The sequence below is a fragment of the Microplitis demolitor genome, chromosome 8 (genome assembly GCF_026212275.2).
Source record: "Microplitis demolitor isolate Queensland-Clemson2020A chromosome 8, iyMicDemo2.1a, whole genome shotgun sequence".
NCBI classification, from domain to species: Eukaryota; Metazoa; Arthropoda; class Insecta; order Hymenoptera; family Braconidae; genus Microplitis; species Microplitis demolitor.
The window spans coordinates 20339186-20358626 of NC_068552.1; the positions used below are offsets into that span (position 1 = coordinate 20339186).

The 19441-nt window shown below is 31.4% G+C and overlaps 1 protein-coding gene across 1 annotated transcript in view; it reads left to right on the plus strand.

Moving 5' to 3' along the window:
- LOC103576676 (follistatin-related protein 5) overlaps nt 1-19441 on the plus strand; it is a 151671-nt gene that overhangs the window by 47010 nt on the left and 85220 nt on the right. The window contains exon 3 of the mRNA XM_008556990.2: nt 4906-4944. Within this exon, the coding sequence (XP_008555212.1) occupies nt 4906-4944 (39 nt within the window). The remainder of the gene's footprint in view (nt 1-4905; nt 4945-19441) is intronic.

Consider the following 19441-nt stretch of genomic DNA (forward strand, 5'->3'; position numbering starts at 1 on the left):
CGTTTATGGTATGATGGGTTATTCCCAACAGGAGAAAAGTTACGGGCTACTTTTTTCAAAGAATCATCTCCACCCATGTCCACTCATGTCGACCCAATCCTAATATGGGTCTCAACTAGAAAAATAAATTATTCCCAGAACTTTTTATGGCTTTTCCTACTAGAGGGCATCATAATGAACAAAAAACGGTTATGTTGTGATGGGTTATTTTTAACAGGAGCAAAGTTACGGGTTACTCTTCATAGAGAAACACCTATACCCATGTCCACCCATCTCCACCAACACTCATATGGGCCTGAACTCAAAAATTAAATCTTTCTCAGAATTTTTAGGGGTCTTTTCCACTAGAGGACATCATAATGAACGAAAAATATATATATTGTGTGAGGTTATCTTCAGTAGAAAAAAAGTTGCGGGTCACTTCTAATGGAAATGCATCAACACTGCTCTTCTTTTACTTATAAATTATTCCAATGTTGATACCGAGATTTTTTATATATGATTACTGAAAAAATACCTATTCTTTTTTCTTCGTGTAGAATTTTGATTTTGATACGTAACATATATAATAGCGTGTTTAATTTCCTACAATTATAAATAATTAATTGAAAAGTGAAATTACAGTGAATTTCATACTGAAACAAATCATAATTTCATAAAGCTTATATTCCGCTGCCGATCACGATATATTGTAATTAATAAAATTTCATTGAATGCACAATATTTGTAAACGATTTAATTTAAAAATATAATTGCAGAGAAGGTAAAATTTCATATTGGGAACGATTTCCTGTTGATTGAATTTTCACAGAGCTAAATTATATTTATTTTTTTTTGTATTTCAGAGGATATGAATGCAGAGTTAAAAATAAACAAATAAAAAACAGTTATTGGAATGAACTACTTTTTGTTGTCTTATATGAAAAGGAATAAACGGTATTTGTCAAGTTATGTATAAGAATCGTAAGGTCAAAGAGTAACAGAAATAAAGAAAGGTGGAAGTAATCTTGACTAGGCGAAGGACTTCCGGAGTAAACATTTTTCATCGTTTCTGTCGTGATACTAGGAGCCAGTGTTTAATCTTCGCGATAAGACGAGACTCGTTCATCAACCAAGTGCTCAACGTTCGCTCTTTCAGTTTAAACATTTTATTTTTTTACTTTATTTTATTCCTTCTTTATTATTACTATTGTTATTATTTTTTCTTACAATGACATGTAACACAGTCTTCGTTTTATCCAATTTCCCGAGACTTCCTTGTCAAGATAGGATTTAGCTTTCGATAATCAATTAAAATTACTCTGTCAAAGTCAACTTTTATCAGCAATCAATCGCTTTTTTTTTCCTTCATTCCATGATACTGCATTACACAGTTTGGCACGGCAGGTGTGACCCTACTTCCGCGTCCAGTGATTCATTTTTTTAAATTTTTCCCACTGATTATTATCCCACATTATCTTCGCGGCTCTTCTAGTGTAAACTAATATAAAATATATATACTGAAGTAGCTTGTGTTTCAGCTTACACATATATTGTTGACAGTCTTTGAAATCGAGCTTTTATGAGTCTCGGTTGATCAAAGACACAGAGCCCTTTAATAACCGATCCGTCATGTACGCTGCACATTAAAGCTCGGTCTTTAAAGTCTTTGAGCGACACCTGCCATCAATATCTATTTTTAATCAAATTTTACTTTTCATCCAAATATTGACCTACTTTTTCTCAACCAAACCGTCCATTCTTTATTTAACTCATGACATTCCGCTTAACTACTGGTTACTTTGATATTGATACATTCAAATCAGTTCAGACACTAAAAAATATTAAAAAATCGCGTGACTAAACACTCCCATAAACCAATTAAATAGCAATTGGTTAAATTTCTTATCCGGCTTGTTAGGTACAAAGCAGAGTTTAGACAATCGAGTTAATCCAATTGTGTGGATGTCTAAGTGTCGATTTCCAGAGTTTACACCAACAGGTTCAACCCTCTTTTATTGCCAGGACTTTGCTATCCCACCTTCGAATTGTAAATAACTGCCGGTTTTTTTATTTTTTTTTTTTATTTCTGCTTGAGACTCAACCGGTATCACTAAACATTTTCATTTGTAGTACAAAATCTTTATTTTTATGTTGTATTACCGTGTTGATAAAAACAAATATCAATAAAAGGCTATTTTGATAAAAAAAAAGGCATTTAATTAAAATAGTTTGATGATGAAATTTATTTGAAAGAAAGTTTTATTTTTATTTGAAGGAATCAAAAACGTGTTGCAAGAGAGAGGACTCGATCAGCTATTTTTCACCGTTTTTAGATGATTTCAGTTTATTTTTAATTTTATTTTATTTAAATGCTCTTGCTGGCATCAATCGGTTTGATGTCGAGCAATTAAATGTGTGTGCTGGCCGGCGGTGAGTTTAAATTGTCTTGTACTATTTTAACCTGGGTCCTCCCTACACCGGGATCCTCCCTCGTATCCCGGGTGATCTGCACATTGAGTTCAATTGCAACGACAGAAATACGTCACTAGTTTCGCTATTTTCATTTTGTTGATCCGGTGAAATTGAATAAATCGTTGGCCAACACTGACTAGTACAAGCTCTTTTGCCCTCTTCCTCGTATTCTCTTTTACCCACTATCTGTTATTCCTGTCGTTCATATATTGTCCCTGGTGTCAGCAACACTCGACCAACATTTTTCTTTTGTTCCCTTTTTATTCTTTTAAACTTTTTTATATTTTTTTCATTTTCCTTTTAGTTGTTTTTTCATCCGCTTATTTTACCTCAATTTATCATACATGCGAGCAATAATATCAGCCCAGACAAAAAATATTTAAATCAACCGGGATATCAAATTTTAATAAACTTACTTTTGCTAGACGTTTATAAATCAAATAGTTACTTTTGTTTTCAAATTATTTCAATTTATTATTCTTTTCTTAATAATAGTATTTTTTTTTTTTTTTTTTTTTTTTTCTAATTAACTTTGTCGACAATTTTTAGTTCATCTCTTATTTTATTAAATATGATAGGATATTTTTGGGCATAGCGGTGATTGTAACAAGATTACGTTGGGATACCAGGTAGGTAGGGTCGGTGTCATACGGGCAATTTAGTGTTACCGAAGTTGTAACCGTGGCAACTGGAAATCAGTTTAGTTAGGACGGAAAATGCCACGAGGAACAGCTACCCCGTGGGGCTTCCATTACTACCACTACTACACACTGTATAGTAGTAATAATAATAATACTACTCAACTACGACGTCGCATAGTCCACTTTTAGCTGCCCCTAAAACTTAATACTTCTCACAGAATTTAATAATGAAACTGTAACAAGTCTGAACTCGAAGCCAAGAGGCATTTCTGCTTTATAGATATATATAGATATTTTATCACGTCGAAACACTAGATTGGACTAGTAGTGGAGTAACATTCGTCTTACATTTAAGACACTCTCGTGTATTATACAAACGAATAATTACTTTGTGTAATTACTTGTCGTACCGAGTTACTGTACCGGTCTTGGTTGCTGTGTTTTCAAGAACAGCAAAGACAACATCCCGTTTCGCTGTTACACACATATACAAACCTACATCAAATGCTAAACTATTTATATGCATGCTCATATATAACAACTGGTATACTATGGCTTTGGATTCCTTACGAAAGCTTCCATCCCGCTCTCCCGACGTCTGTTTATCCGACTGTCTGCTCAAATTGCTCAGGTGCTTAAATATACTTTATCTTGTTATGCCTCGTGTATTATTACCTTTAATACAAGTAAAAGAATTTTATTTTTTCATGTAACCAGCTAACTAGGTTTAGACATGAATATATATTTTTTTAATTATGAAATAACCTTGCATTTATATTTCACTGTTTTTCCAGATCTTATATATTAATTTAGTAATTTTAATAACTTTAACTTAGCTCTAGCTTTTAGCACAAAAATTATCAGAGTACTTTATGATAATAAGCTGGATCTGGAAAATGTATATCTCTTTTTCTTTTAGTTTAACTGAAATAAAATTACAAGTTATTTAATTATACTGAGCAATATGAAAAATTATATAACATTATATGATGATTTTTAATAATTAAAGTCGTAATTTATTTAAGTAAATGCACTTGGGCACTTTAACAAGACGGATATAGTTCAATCATTAGCTCGGATCGTGAAAGCTTGAAAGCAACTTTGCCGAGGATGCTTTAGCATGAGTAATAGAGAATATTTCCAAGAGAACGTAAATCAATTTATCGCTATCATTATATTGTATTAGTTTACACTACTCATTGAATTAAGCGTGACTACGACCGCGAATAAGATTCTCTTTGCTCCATAGCCTTCATAGCCACTCTCATCACTCTAACTGCGATACTCTATTTAGTTTGGAGCGGCGCAAACCCAGAAGGGCTCTTTCTCCGTGTAACCATCCGCCACCAACTTCCTTCCTCTCTTGCAATGGATTCTATATATCTTTACACAGGTTATTACGCATCTTGGTGCACAGTCTGCTTGGTGAAAACCGACACTATACCCTTTTGCCAGCTATATATATATAATAACACCTTAATTTTCCAATTGCTTATGTAATGAGCCAGACACTGATGATGCTGTCTCGTCCTTTTATACAGGCGCACATTGCTGTTTAATTAAAGACTTAATTACTCAAGTTTTCTCATCGGCTTACTTGACATCTACATTTATTTAAACCAAGTCAACTGTCAGTGACTTAAGACAATGTATTTATAATGAGATAATTACTATATTTTTTACCTTAATTAAATAAATACATATAATTTTTTTTTTCTGAATATTTTATACGGGGTTTACTTTTCTAATTAAATACCTTTTTAATTAGACAAAAATGTTTTAATTTTCTTTGCGTGTTTTTGTGTTACAGATGCACGCGCGGTCTGCGGTCGCCGTATCTCCATCCAAGGTATGTGTGTATTTTATAATAATAATATTTTATTTTTTTCAAAAAGAAATTTACATTTTTTTACTAGTGGTGAGGAAAATAATAATTAGCTATGTCATATATATATATGAATTTTATTGTATAATCTGTACATATACTAAAATGAGATAAAAAATATTATTTTATTGAATATTTGATATTTTCATCGTTGGTTTAATAAAACGATATTTCCGTGCCAATCGTTTTAAGCGACGCGGCAAATGAGGTGTCAGTGATCGTTAAATTGGCCTCTCAATACTCTGGCGTGAATAAAAGTATATAGAAAATTTATTGGTTATTGTTTTTGTTGTTGATTATTCATTTATTTTTTTACATGACAATCACTTGACCAATAATTCAATTTGTCGGTGACCAAAAATCATCAGACATGAAATACTATTTTTTTTCCTTTTTTTTACATAATATAAAAAGTAATAAACTGCGAGTTTCTGTGGTTTTATGTCACTGAGAATAAATAAATAAATAAATAAATGGAGAAAGGAGTGTTCATTAGATGAAGATACATAAAACATGACAACATCTGCTATTGGACTTGAATAAAATAAATTAATCACGAGCATGAATTAGTTGATGAAGAAAATTTATACGCTAAAAGAACCAACTGATGTTTTGTTGTCTCCTATTCATTTCGTTTTTTATTACGCGCACCCAATAAAAGATACCTCAGTATAAAACTAACAAAAGACAAAATAACAAACAAGTAAAAACAGCAAAGCCGATGACTTCTGTTGGGTTCTCGATGTGCAACTCGGCAACAGCACTCGAGGGAAAGAGTTTCAGAAGAGACGCAGCAAAAAAAGTAATGAAGAGAAACTTGAATAAAAAAATGTATATATATAAATAAAAGTTGAAACGAAAAAAACTTAGAATACGAATAGAAACTAACAGCAAGTAGAAGAGGAAGGCTGTCTAGCTGGACGACCGCCAAAGCGGTTGGCGATACACGTCGGCGGAATATTTCGCATGCGACACAAAAAAATTTCTCTCATCTGCTACCCTTTACTTCTGTGGGGAAAACTAAGAATGCAGTATGGATCACGGTGTACAATGGATCTAGATATTTTGCTCTCTCATTTTTCCTCTTTTCTTCACCCTGTATATTTCAACTCGTTTTCCCTCTTTACCTCATTCACCTCTAGCACAAACTCATCACACACACACACACTGACATATATATTGTTTTTACTCTCTGCCTACCACCTATAGCATATCGCCCGCCATTATTGTGCCTGCTGCTGTATTTTCTTTATTTTACTTTTTTAACTTTTTTTTTTAAATACTTTTTCCCGCGGTTCGAATTCTGTTTTGAAAGCACCCCTGGCTTCTTCCGTTTACTCTACCTCTTCACCGTGCGATTCCACAAAACTGGACGGCATTCAAATCGAATTTCATTGTTGTGGTCGGTTTTGCTGTTGCATAATGCAACATCAAGGCGTCTAGGGGTTTTCGTGAATCAAAGGAGCGGTAGTTAGGAAAGGCATTGAGTCGAGTTACCTATTCATGTATATTTTATTTTATTTATTTTTAATTTGTTTTATCGATAGTAATGGTTTTCATGAATTAAATTACTTGCATATTTAAACTTTTGATCTTTTTTTTTCTTTTTCAACGGTAACATATGAATGTACGAGAAAATTTATAAGGAATCCGAAGTTGTGGTCCCACAAAAATGCTACTGACCTGGAACAATGGAAACTCTGGTTATTTCACTATCTCGCGACAATCCCAATCCTTTTTTCATTCTCGTTTTTTTTTTTTTTTTTACCAACATTATTCTCTTTTCATTTTCATCTTTTTGTCCTTCTCTTTCTCATACATTGCATCGCACCCCCTTTTCATCCAGCCACCTTCTATTGTCAGTTTGTCACGTTTCCTACTTTTCTCATTCTGTTCGACGTCTCAGACGGAAATGTGACACAACGTTTTTCACGTATTTTCGCTTGGTAAAAAAAAAAAAAAAAAGAAAGTATAAAATAAACTTTTGGTAAATAGTGTTTATTTTTATTTTTTAAACTGCAATTTATTTTATTCAAGTAAATATTGAAATTTTTCAAGTAAAAATGTTTAAATTGAAATATTAAAAAATTATTATTAATTAAAAACAATAAAATGATATATTTTTATAACAGCAATAAACATATTGCATTTGAATTTGTGTCAAGCCGTCACATAAAATTTTTAATTTCTCGACGGATAAGAGGGCTGGTTATTTTACAAGCTAAGTAAATGCAAAAAGCTTCATCATGTAGTGCGACTCGTAAAGGTAGCCATCCGAGTTAGAACCACCTCAAAACGACGCCTGGTTGGTTTGCTGCGACCCCGGAAACGCCCTGCCACATCTTCCGGGGTTTGTAGTTCGTGTCCTAAAATATATATGGCGAGTTGGCACGACATGAGAGCTCGAACAGCTCTCCTCAAGTTTACCTGAAAACTTATTCTGCATACCCTGCAACCCACATTTCCTTCCTTCCTCTTGTATGCATTTTTTTATATTCATAAATTCTCTAATACATTTTAGTTTTACAGTAATTGTTTCCTCAACTATACATCATATTTAGCATCTTAAAATTTGATCACAGCTATTTTTGATAAATTACACAGTTATCGAAATTCTTAACAATAAATCCCAATAGATCACTTGGATTGTAAGTCTATTCAACTGAAACATGATTAATTTTTAAAAAATAGTAATAAAATAATAATTTGTGTACAATAAAGAAATGTCAAAAAATGAACAACTCAAAGTGATGGCTTTTATCTATAATAATACACAGATACAGCCATCAGAGAATACGGAATTGCTGGCGGGAATATTGGAAAAGTGATATAATAGGGATGGTATGTCTCTCGACCTGTTAATCAATCTGTCCTCTACATCGCTTTTGGTGCCCGTGAGGGGTAAAGTTGATGGTCTACCACTTCACACGCCCGATTAAAATCTCACTTTCCTTTTTCGTGTATCCCAATCTCCATGGAGATATATATCTACAATTTTCAGCTGTCTCTCTGTGGTTTATTTCTGTCCATATTGGCCAATTTGTGCGATGGGATTTTTTCAATTTTTCCGTTTTACTTTTTTATTCAATTAACGATTTTATAACGGCAAAAATAAAAAATAAATAAATCTAATTACGCACAAAAAAGCTATTTCACACTTTTTCCTGCGCCAGTTTCCACCGTTTTTCATTGCTTTTTTTTACCAGTTTTGTTAGTGTGACATGAAACATTTATATCCGCGTGGTACTACACTGCAATTTATTTTTGACTTTTCATTTCCTTTGTAGTCTGACAGCCCATCGCGAGTGAGTTACAAAGCAAAGTATTAAATGTAAAGGCATCATCTGTACTTTCATTTTTAAGGTTTCAGTTTCTCAAAAGCATTCAACTTAATCTGTATCAGTAACAAAGGCTCCCGTTTTCTATATCTATTATTTTTCCGTTGGGTTGACTTATTTTCGACCTGTCCTAATTTCGACAAACTTATTCATTGGCATCTCATCATTTAAAAATATATTTTCATAAAAAATGACTCACCCAAAGAAAGAACACTCATGATAATGATAAAATTTTGGATATTGTCTTTATTAAAATAAAAGATAAGGGTACTTTGAAATAAATACAATAACTAAAAAGTTTTTTTCTATTGAACAAACTAGCATTGTCAGGTCTTTCACCTTATATTATATAAGTATATAACAAACAAGTCTTTTGAGCGTCAACAGAAACTATTTCGTTTGCTCCTCGATTCCTTATCTCACCCTCTAGCTCTTGGAACGATATTCAGTTGGCAGCAAGCTCTTGGATACAGTCAAGACACCGTAAGGGAATATTAACAAACTCATCAAGTTGCTTATCTCGTGGCTGCTTCTCGAACGAATAAGAAAACCACGAGCTCTTTAAGATCTCGGTCAGGATAAGTACTTAAGCATTTTCCTCATATCGCTCGTCGTCATTTCCCAAACATTTCCGAGAATACAGTTATTTTTTACTGAAAGACAAGGACACATTACAACCGACAAAGTATAAGAATATCTAGCCATAAACGTGTAGATGGGAAATGAGAACATTCATCCAATAAAATATTTAAAAGTAAAATTAAAAAATTTTATTATCTTGTTATCAAACTTCATTTTACAAAATTAATCATTTTTTAATTTTTATTCGTTTTTAATGGCTGAGTTAATTAAATAATAATTGAATAGAAGGGTTAATGCATTCTATTAATTTAATGGTTTGATGTTAAACAATTTTTATTCATCAGATACTTAACAAAATTATTAATTAATATTTGCAATTAATAAATTAAATAATTTGATTACAATCACAATGCATATATTTATATTAAAATTATAATTTTATCAATTCTATGAGCATAATAAATTGATGTTGATTTAATTTAAAATATTATTAATTAGATAATTGAAAAAGGTTTAATATAAAAATCTGTCGTTAATGTAATGAACAGTTTTTTTTTTTTTTTTTTTTATTGACAGAGTATTGATCGTAAAATAAATAATGAAATCAATAATCAACTAATATGTTTAAATTTACGATGACATTTTTCCGAAACTAATTATAAATTTTATTGATGCGATAAAAACTTTTATCCGTGACCTACATTTTTTCTTCATGTACTTTTTCTTCTTTTTCTCTACCCATTAAAATAATGTTTTTTACAATTTAATCATTTCTATTTTATAACATTTTATAATCATAATCAACTGATGGATACACCATCTGCATAAGATGAAAAAAAGAAGTGAAATCTTGTTTTATTTATTCCGTTGTTAGCCGTTGAAAAATGTATATGTCATATTGTAAGCTCTAAATAAGAAGTAAAATTTTTTTATTGTATATAATACTATCTCGAACAAGCAAAAAATAATGTATATATATATATATATATATATTTATGAAAAAAAAAACAGATGCTTTAAAACAGAGATTCAACGACCTCTGGGGTTATAGTAATACTCGCAAAGATTTTACGATCACGCATACAACCATTCTTATAATAATATACAATACGGGGATGTCGCAGTAAATTTTTTTTCATACCAAAAAATTTACATGCGTAGATATGGATTCTAAAAATTGGTTTTTTTCCTCTTGAAAAAAAAGAATGAGAAAAATAGGATACTGAACTTGTACTCATATTTCATAGGCATCAAATTATTTTGAATTATTTATTGAATGATAAAAAAAGTATATAATTTATTTATTACTGCCCTTTATCTTTTTTTGAGTTGACTTTTGCCCGGGTACAAAGTTTCAAGCTAAAATAATAGTCAATTTTTTTTTGGCCTCAAAGTGGTTGTCAAAAGACCGAGGTAGTAAATACAAGACTAAAAAACTAGTTATGCCGAAATTTGGCCGAAAGATCGCTGACTTAATTTATCAGCCTGTTTTTAAGAATAATAAAATTTCGGCCTCTTTAATTATGAGTCTCAATACTTGATGATCAAGAGCTACAAGAAAAATTGTTGAGATTTCCTATGTATTATTTGTTATTATTCTTGACACTGAATTAAATTCAATTATTCAACAGATTTATTCACTTGGATAATTAATTGATTGAGAGGATAAAGAAAGTGATAGCTATATCTGTCTATCTATACACCCTCGGATAAGAATAGGCAAGAAAGCTGTTCTAAGAAGTGAGAGAGAAACAGAGAGAGTGTGGTGGATAAGAGAGTAGCAGAGGTAGGATGAAGGCGATAAAGATTCGCGGGCCATTAATCCGACGGCGATCTCTTCCGCACTTTTGCTCTCGATTTTCGCTCTTTCCTTACCCGAAAATCCCCTTGTTAATCCACCCTTCTCTTCGCCCATTTCCCGTTTATCTGCTTTTGCTGGCTGGCCTTCCGCTTTACTTCAAGTTTCAAATTTTTTTTTTTTTATCGCCTTTCTTAATTTATTTATTTTTTTTTATTCTTATTTTGACCTTTTATTCTCGCATTGGTGCATTCTGAAAGGTTTCCCGAACAACTCTCCTGAGTTTTAATTGTTACGATCAGCACTTACATAAATTTATTAAATAAAATTTTTATTTTTATTTCTCATTAAAAATAGTGTAGATCTCTGGTTTTATTAATTTTATTATACCTCAACTCCAAATGTCGCTAATATTTTTTTTTCTCAATGATTATTTTAATATACTTGAGTGTTTCTTTAATATAATTTATTTTGCATCATTTTTAAAATATTTTTTTTTATCAAGACGAAAGAGGATATAAAGAGAAAAAGAATTCCCAGCAGTAATGCAGTAGCATAAAGTATAAAATATCATCTCGTTTATTTTTATTTTTTCAAAAAATTTTACTTAAAATGTTTACATTTTTTTATTATATTATTCATTTATCCCAAGTTTGTTAGCTATTACCTACATAAAATATATATTCAAGCGAATATTGTATCCGGAATATATATGAGGTATATATTTAAAAGAAAAGTGTCTCAAAACAGGGAGTATAAAGTTGGTGAGCCTCTTTACACCAGATAAATGTACGTCGGCGTATAAGCAGCTTTGTAAAATCTGGGATTCTTATTATTTCCAAGGTGAATAAGAACGAGCGGGTGGTTGAGTACTATTAAAGTTGGTAAGCTAAGATGCTTGTAACCTCAAGCACCAGAGCATCATCGTCTAGCAACTTCTTTTGTAAATTTTACCAACTTGAATCTTGGGTGAATATCTTCTGTGTCTACTCTTACTACCTTTACTACTTTTAAGTCTCTCATATTTATATTACTACTACTGTTATCATTATTATTGTCTACGTCCATCTTTGTTGTCTACTAAAACTTGGTATTTTCCTTTTTATCCTCATTGTCGTAACTCAAGCCCCATTGTACTTATCTTTTTTTGTTATCGTAATCGTTATTTTTAATATGAGACTCAACCCAGCCATCCTTCACTCGAAAGAGCAAAATTTTTATTTAATTAAATTGAACAACTGAAAATAAATAAATTCAAGCGAAAAATAAAAAAATTAAATGAAATAATAAAAAAGTAAGATATGTTACATTTATATTTTATTATCTTTCCTTGACTTTTCTTTAGCAATCTGTATCTCCTGAGCATTTCTCATTTCCTACGGATTCTTATATCCGTCGGTTTTATATTGCCCGTCGTAAAGTGACTCTTGGGAGATTTTCCGCATATAACTATTTCCGGTTTTCACCCAACAGGCGACGGATATCTCCTGGCTAGCAGCAACGTCTATCGCACGTCTACTTACCCACCTATTTTCTCTTTCTCTCTTTCTCTTTTTCTCTCTCATTGTCTTTTGGTCTTTTTAACTAGTTTAGTGTTTATTGTAAGGTATACATAGTGTCTGTTATGTGTTTTCTGGACCTAGTGGCATGATCGAAACCCGTTACGAAGGCAATTTCGGTAAAACGAAAATACCGTGAAATTACTGTCGCGCAAGCACGCTTGAGAGTTTTCTGCTTTAGCTTTAGCTCACTGGGTATTCGTTGCCGCGTAGGTTTTGGCTTGTACATAAACTCGTTTCGACTGTTTGGTTCAATTCACCCCCAACCCCCGACCCCTTTATCGATTGCCCTGTCGTATTTGTCTACTGATACTCTTCCTTTAATCTCTCTTTCCTTCCAAATTACTTGACAATTTAAAGCCCTTGAAAAAAACAAAACCAAACTTTTTCCAAAGATAAATCAAAAACAGAAAAGAAAAAAAAAAAAAAAAAAAAAAACTTGAATTTAATTCAAGATAACCAATAATCCAGTGTTCTATGAGCTATACGACAAATGCGAAACGATAAAATTCAAGTGCTCAACTCAAGATTTGTAGCAATAAACGTTCAAGTATGAGAGGTCGCCTAGATAATCTTATTTTTTTATTTCTATTTCTCATTCTCTCATTATTTATCCCTTAGCTTTATTCCTTATTCTATATTTTTATCTCCACATGAAGATAAAGATATAACAAAGTCGATAGTTGGTATAACTTATCAGCAAAAAGAAATCCGGCTTGAAAACGTCGTCCTGCACACTCGCTCCAAAAATAAACGATCGAATCGATCGTCTGGTCTACAAAATCCCGTCCCAGGAAAATGTCTGATTACGTAAAAGAGTTTCGAGGGTCAAGACGCTAAATATTTTTCCACTCGCCTCTCTAATCATTCTTTATTGCTACCAATCCTATATTCTATTCGAATTTTTTACCTTCAATCGATTTTATTCAGCTGAAAAATTTATTAAATTTTAGATACCATAGACATATTAAATATAATTACCAATTATTTATTTTATAATTTTAAAAAAATATATGGAAAGAGTAAATAAAAATAAACCAAAGTACTACTAAAATCGATTCGTTGAGTAGTGAAAGGAAGTTAAGTATAGGAGTAAAGTACACAGCACTAAAATCGTTGGTTGGACATATACTGGTAAAGCCCCACGTGGCCAATTGTCTCCTTATCGAACCTACTCAACACCGTTCTAGTGAGGGGTTGTGGGTTGTTGAACTTGATACAAGAGAGTATACCGCCAGCTCTCATTTCTAATTCTACCGCTACCTCTATCTATATACATATATATATATATACATTTCTGATTCCCGTTCTCATCATGTCGTAATATTACCTACACATACTGCGGTTGAATGCGTAAACCCAATACTTGTCGCGTCACAGTGTCGATGAAATATTACATAACACGTGAATGCGAAATTTCTAACAAGATATTTTGATGATTATTTCGCTTGCCGTTTATGCTGTTTTGTTGTACACATATACACGATACTGTGGATCTAATTTCGTATGCAAAAATAAATTATTTTTTTTTTAATAAAAATATCCTGTTTTTAAGGATTAAGTAATCAATTAAAAACTCGTAATAATATTCACTATCAATTATTTGTTAATATCAGTAATTTATGAGCAATAAATTTTTTATTTATTTTTTTAATAAAAGTATTCAAGACATTGTTTTTTTATTTCATTTTCTCATTGCGGAAAAAGTACGTAATTGGATTTAATATTTTATAAAAGGTAGTATACAGAGAGTCACCTAAAGAATTAAAGTTATTTTTAAAAAATTTATTTTTTATGATTTTTATAGATGTAAATTAGTTTACTCGTCTCTTTCAATATTTATTTTCATTCATATTTCCAATATACATTATTTCCATAAGGGTAAGTCCGATTGAAAACGAATTTTAATCTCATAGATTTTGTAATCCGTAAATCAATAGCTTCTCATTCCATATCCTGCACTTTGCACTCCGTGTACTCTAATTGACTTTCAATATATCGACGAGCCATTTTTAGAACGACCTACTCAATATTCATAATAAAACAAAATTTTTCTACGATTCTTTTAAATTTACTCGATGTTCATAAAACTAATTTCATATTTTTCACTATTTGCTAAAGTCACGTAAAAAAGTCTTGATATTTGGGTTAAATAAAACAGACTTTGTGGAATAATTTTAAAGTCACAACAAGAAATAAAAAAATACGAATTTTCTTTCTATTAAAGTTTTTCAAATATTCAGTTAAGACTTGGTATGATTTTCTTTCCTCACAGGTGCCAGATTTAGATTTACATGTCAAACTATTTCTTATGCATGCGAAAAAAAAACTTCTTTATCATCTCCAGAGTTTTTCTTCATACCAAAAGAATATAATAAGCACAGTAGTGCATTTTTTATATTTATACATTATATATTTTATTCAATTGAAACTCAAAAATTATTAAAGTATAATTTTAATAAAAATAAATTGGCCAATTATAAATGAAAATAATATATTACAATCTTTTCTGTGAATGTATAACAAATAAATATGTACAAAGCTTAAAAAATTTATTTGTACTTGAAGAATACAAATATAGCTACTTTGTATGAACAAAATAAACAATAAAAATTTTTTTAACGAGCTTCTTGCAACGTTGGATAATATTTTACACAAAAAAGTATGGAATAGCTTTTCTCGTAGACTTGGACGCCGACTACGACGCGACGAGTAAATTCTGTTGGTTATAACGAGCGCTCGTTTGGAAACCGAGATGATGCGCTCCAGTATAACGACCCGACACTCAATCTCGGTTAAATCGTCAGGGACGTTTTTATATCTCTCAATCCACTCATTCCTGATACCCACGCTAAATTCATTTCAATCCTGTCAATATCAGATTATTAACACAAATCGTATATTTATAAATATATATATATATATATAATTTTTTTCCATATTTTTATTTTACGACGTCATAAAATTTTATCGTTATTTATTAAACCTCAAATTCGTTATGAAATTTATGTCTTGTCTTTATTAATCTTTTAATATTGACAAAAAGTTTAACACCTTTTTATTGTCAAATAAATAAATATTTGTACGGATGACATATTAATGAAATATAAAAAATAAAATAAACTAGAGAATTTATGCGGATCAAAATGAACGGTAGTCAATAGATAATATTGATATTGGAATTACTGATTGTGTGTTGCCGTAGTAATCATCTGTATATAATATGTATATATTAGTCTCATCACAGAGGGAATTATTGCCGGAAATGTGCTTCACGGATGGTAGGAATGTAGGGCAATCGAACATTTCCAGCTAGGAAACGGAAATAAGATTGGATGAGGGAGGCTCATCAGACCTAGATAATATATAGATATATATAGATATATAATCTTTTTTTATTATTTTCCTTTGAAAGCTGCACACACCATCACCCCCTAACTCCATCATTCACCACTTTATCCTCCACTCTCTTTATCAAGCTTTTCCTCTAAAAGTCTACTTTTGCTCTGAAAGCATTGAACCCGGTACCTGCACTAATCTACGCTATAGCACATAGCACATTAGAGATCGGAACATGTCGAGGGCGTTTAATCATCCGATTTTCATGCGAGCTTTCCTTATTGAATTAACTGTTTGACATTTTTACCTCCACATCCACTTTAAAATATATTTTCACCCGATTTTATAATATTTCATTCAAATCAACCGTCTCTTTATAAAAATAATTTTTTATTTTTTTTTTTAACAAGTACAGTGCAATCATTTTAAAGCAGAATAGGTTTTAAAATCCCGCATATATATTTATATTTTTATAAAAGTGTGAAGAGCAGAGAAAAGAGGCATTTCACAAATTTTATGTTAACCTCTTACTCGTAAGCTTGAACGTGCCTTGGGGAAAACTGAATAATGCATAGTGTTTTATGTAATATGTATACTACAGCATATCTATGTAAAATGCATTTTGTAAACGAGCAAGTGCAGCTGGCCACCTATCCTTCCTAGATTCTGATGTGAGTGCCACAGTGTTGTTCAAGTTCATCGCCTAGTGCCGTCAGTCACGCATTCAAGAGTTTGTCGCATGTAAAGACTCTGCTCTTTCCACTATTTCGACCAGTAGCTGACTCATCTGTCCAACTAAGCGAGCGCCAAAATACACCTACGGCATACATATAAACTCCAGCCCAGTTTCTGTTGCCAAGGTAACCAACACTAGACGCAAAATACTCAGCTCTGATGCGGCGGTAGCATCACCAGCAGTATGCTTCACATATGATGATGAAATAAACGCGATCTCGATAACCATCCAACTGATGTCATCACGAAATAGAACGGCAATGCCACCCAGCAGCCAGTTACTCTCTTTCTCCCTCTTTCTCTGTATGCACAACAGCATTTGGAGCCCATCTATTGTCGTAAATCATCGGCATAGTTCGACTGTTGGACTGACTTATTGCTTACCGTTTGTTCTTGTTCTCTCTGCCCTATGTATTTTCGTATCCACAATAAGCTTTGTCTCGAGCTATATGTCGGTGTTATTACTCTGTTGTTGTTATTGTTATTATTATTATTGCTATCGTTATTTTCATTGCCACTAAAGCTTACAAATATCCGTTCTGGTGTTTCATTTCCCAAAAGCTATTGCTGCATACTGCTGCTGCTATTTATTTGACTTAAATTTACTGCTGATGATCAATCGCAGTGCAGTATCAACAGATACGTTGAGTATTTAATGGTAAATTATCGGGTGAATATTTAGCATCCAACAGAGCCTTATGCACTTGAGATCAGAGTATGTAGCAGAAATATCCCTTGAATGGGGTGACAGAGTATTGATCGATTGTTTTAAATCAAGTCAACTATCTTTAGGTTTAGTGATAGTCTGATGGCGGTGGTGCTGGACGACGTAAAGAGTTTGGTGAAGAGAACTGAGTGCAAAAGTGATAAATGGCTGATCGAATCACGTTTCGATGGCCCGTCCATTTTATTCCCACTCATCTTTCTATCGTATTTTACTTCTTCACAATTCTCAGCTTTACTATCTTTATTTTATTTTACGTCCTTTTTAGTAGTTACTTTTTTAACCGTTTTTCTCTTACAGCATTTGAGTGATAAGTGGCAGATTGCCGAGAGATCTTTGGCACGTTTTGCTTGACGTTAATTCTACTTTAATAAAATTTAACCATTTTTAATTTTATTTCTTTCCAAATTTCCAAGTCGATATAATTAAAAAAGCGTTATTTCAAAAGGATATGTTGAAGAAATTAATTTAATACTAAAAAAAAAATAAAATAAAATAAAATAAAATGAAATTTATAGTAAAAGTTAAAACGAAATTGGTAAAAAAATAAGCCCTGGTCTACGTGGGCTTGAAAAGCTCGCTTTAGTTTCTCATGGTCGACGTACTCGTGGCAAATTCTTTTACTCTCGACACTCTTAACATCCTCACAAGAGTACAAGTACAAAGTAATGTAATGAAGTTGCTGGAATTGAATTTTTTTTCACCACTTTTGACCATGATACTTTATTACATTCTACCATCCAGTTCAATCTTAATGTAATAAACTTAAATTTAATATTTAAAATTTTTAATCTGATAAACTAAAATATACTAATATAATTATAGTGCACTTACCAATTGAGTGATATTAGAAAATTAATAATCAAATTCTAATGATAATATTGGGCAAGTTTATAAATTGAATTAACGGTTAATATCTTTGAGGTTTCGTGCTACCGAAAGTAACTTGAACAACCTTCATCAGAAGTGCAAGCCTTGCTATTGCAACGCCAGCAGAACCCCAAGAACTCAAGTAGGAGTAAAGCAAAGCTTGCTTACCGACCTATACCTTAAGAAACAATCTTCAACGAGAGACGCCATCCATGAGGAAATTTCAACCGGATACGCATTTACACAACTAGTAGAGAGCTTTTAAGATACTCAAGCTCACATACTCTTATGTTCTCTATATATATTACTTGCAGTATCAAAATTCTCTTCTTCTTCTTCTTCTTCTTCTTCTTCTTCTTCTTCTTCTTCTTCTTCTTCTTCTTTTTTCTCTGTAGTTGTACACTAGAGTACGGCTTGACTACAAGTTTGTTGATAAATTCAAACTAAAACTTGTTTATTATTTATTGCCAGCTTTCGCGTCATTCAACCGCAAAATTATTATCAACTATCAAATTATTATTTTTCTCATATTTTAATATATTTAAATTTCTTGTTAAAGTTATTTCTATAAACTGCACAATTATTTTTAAGTAAATAACTTAATTGTGAATAAGTTTTAAAATAAAAATTATTATTTATTTTTATAATTGAATCCTTGAAGTTTATAATGATCAAGCCGCCCAACATTTGAAAATAATTATTCAAATTTAATGAACCTGCATTAGCATATATATTTTAGTTACTTTTAAATTAATAGCCAAAGTGTAAATATTACATTTAAAATAATTAAAAGTGTTTCTAAAAAAGTGAAAAGTGTTTAATGATAAACGAAAAAGTAACTTGAGAATAGTTTCGTAGAAAAGTTTTTGTAAATACGACCTAGTTTATATTTTGTTAAAGTTATTAGAGTTAAAAGTAAAAGTTTTATTTTCACAGTTACTAAATTATTAATATTTATATTACTGATAATAAAATAATTAATTTTTTTATTGATTTGAATTTAAAAAATTTATCAATAAACTCGATATTAACAACCTCGACATGTGAACGCACACATACTGACTCGTAATTAAATAATCCAATTGGAATTTGTGGTTCACTTTCCGTTTGTAAATTCGATGAAAATTCTATCTCATCGATACCGTCCGTTACTCGCTAGTAATTTTATAAATAAAATCCATCAGGAATAATAATCATAGTCATGTTAGCTAATATATAATATACCGATATAATTTCTATTATTAAAATTACGAGTATTCGTCGTTTGCTATCTGAAATATTTAATCATCACCACCATCAAAATATAATTTATTATTATTATTTTTACGCTCAGCTATTAATTTCCGTCGATGCAAGAGAAAAAAAAATATTACATCATTAATATATTTTATCTACTAAAAAATAAATAAATATAAACCAGCAAAAATATTTAAACCTATACATACTTTGGATACAAAAAAGCTGCATCTAATGTAAACGGCCTTACAACACGTACATACACTCTACTCGACCAGAA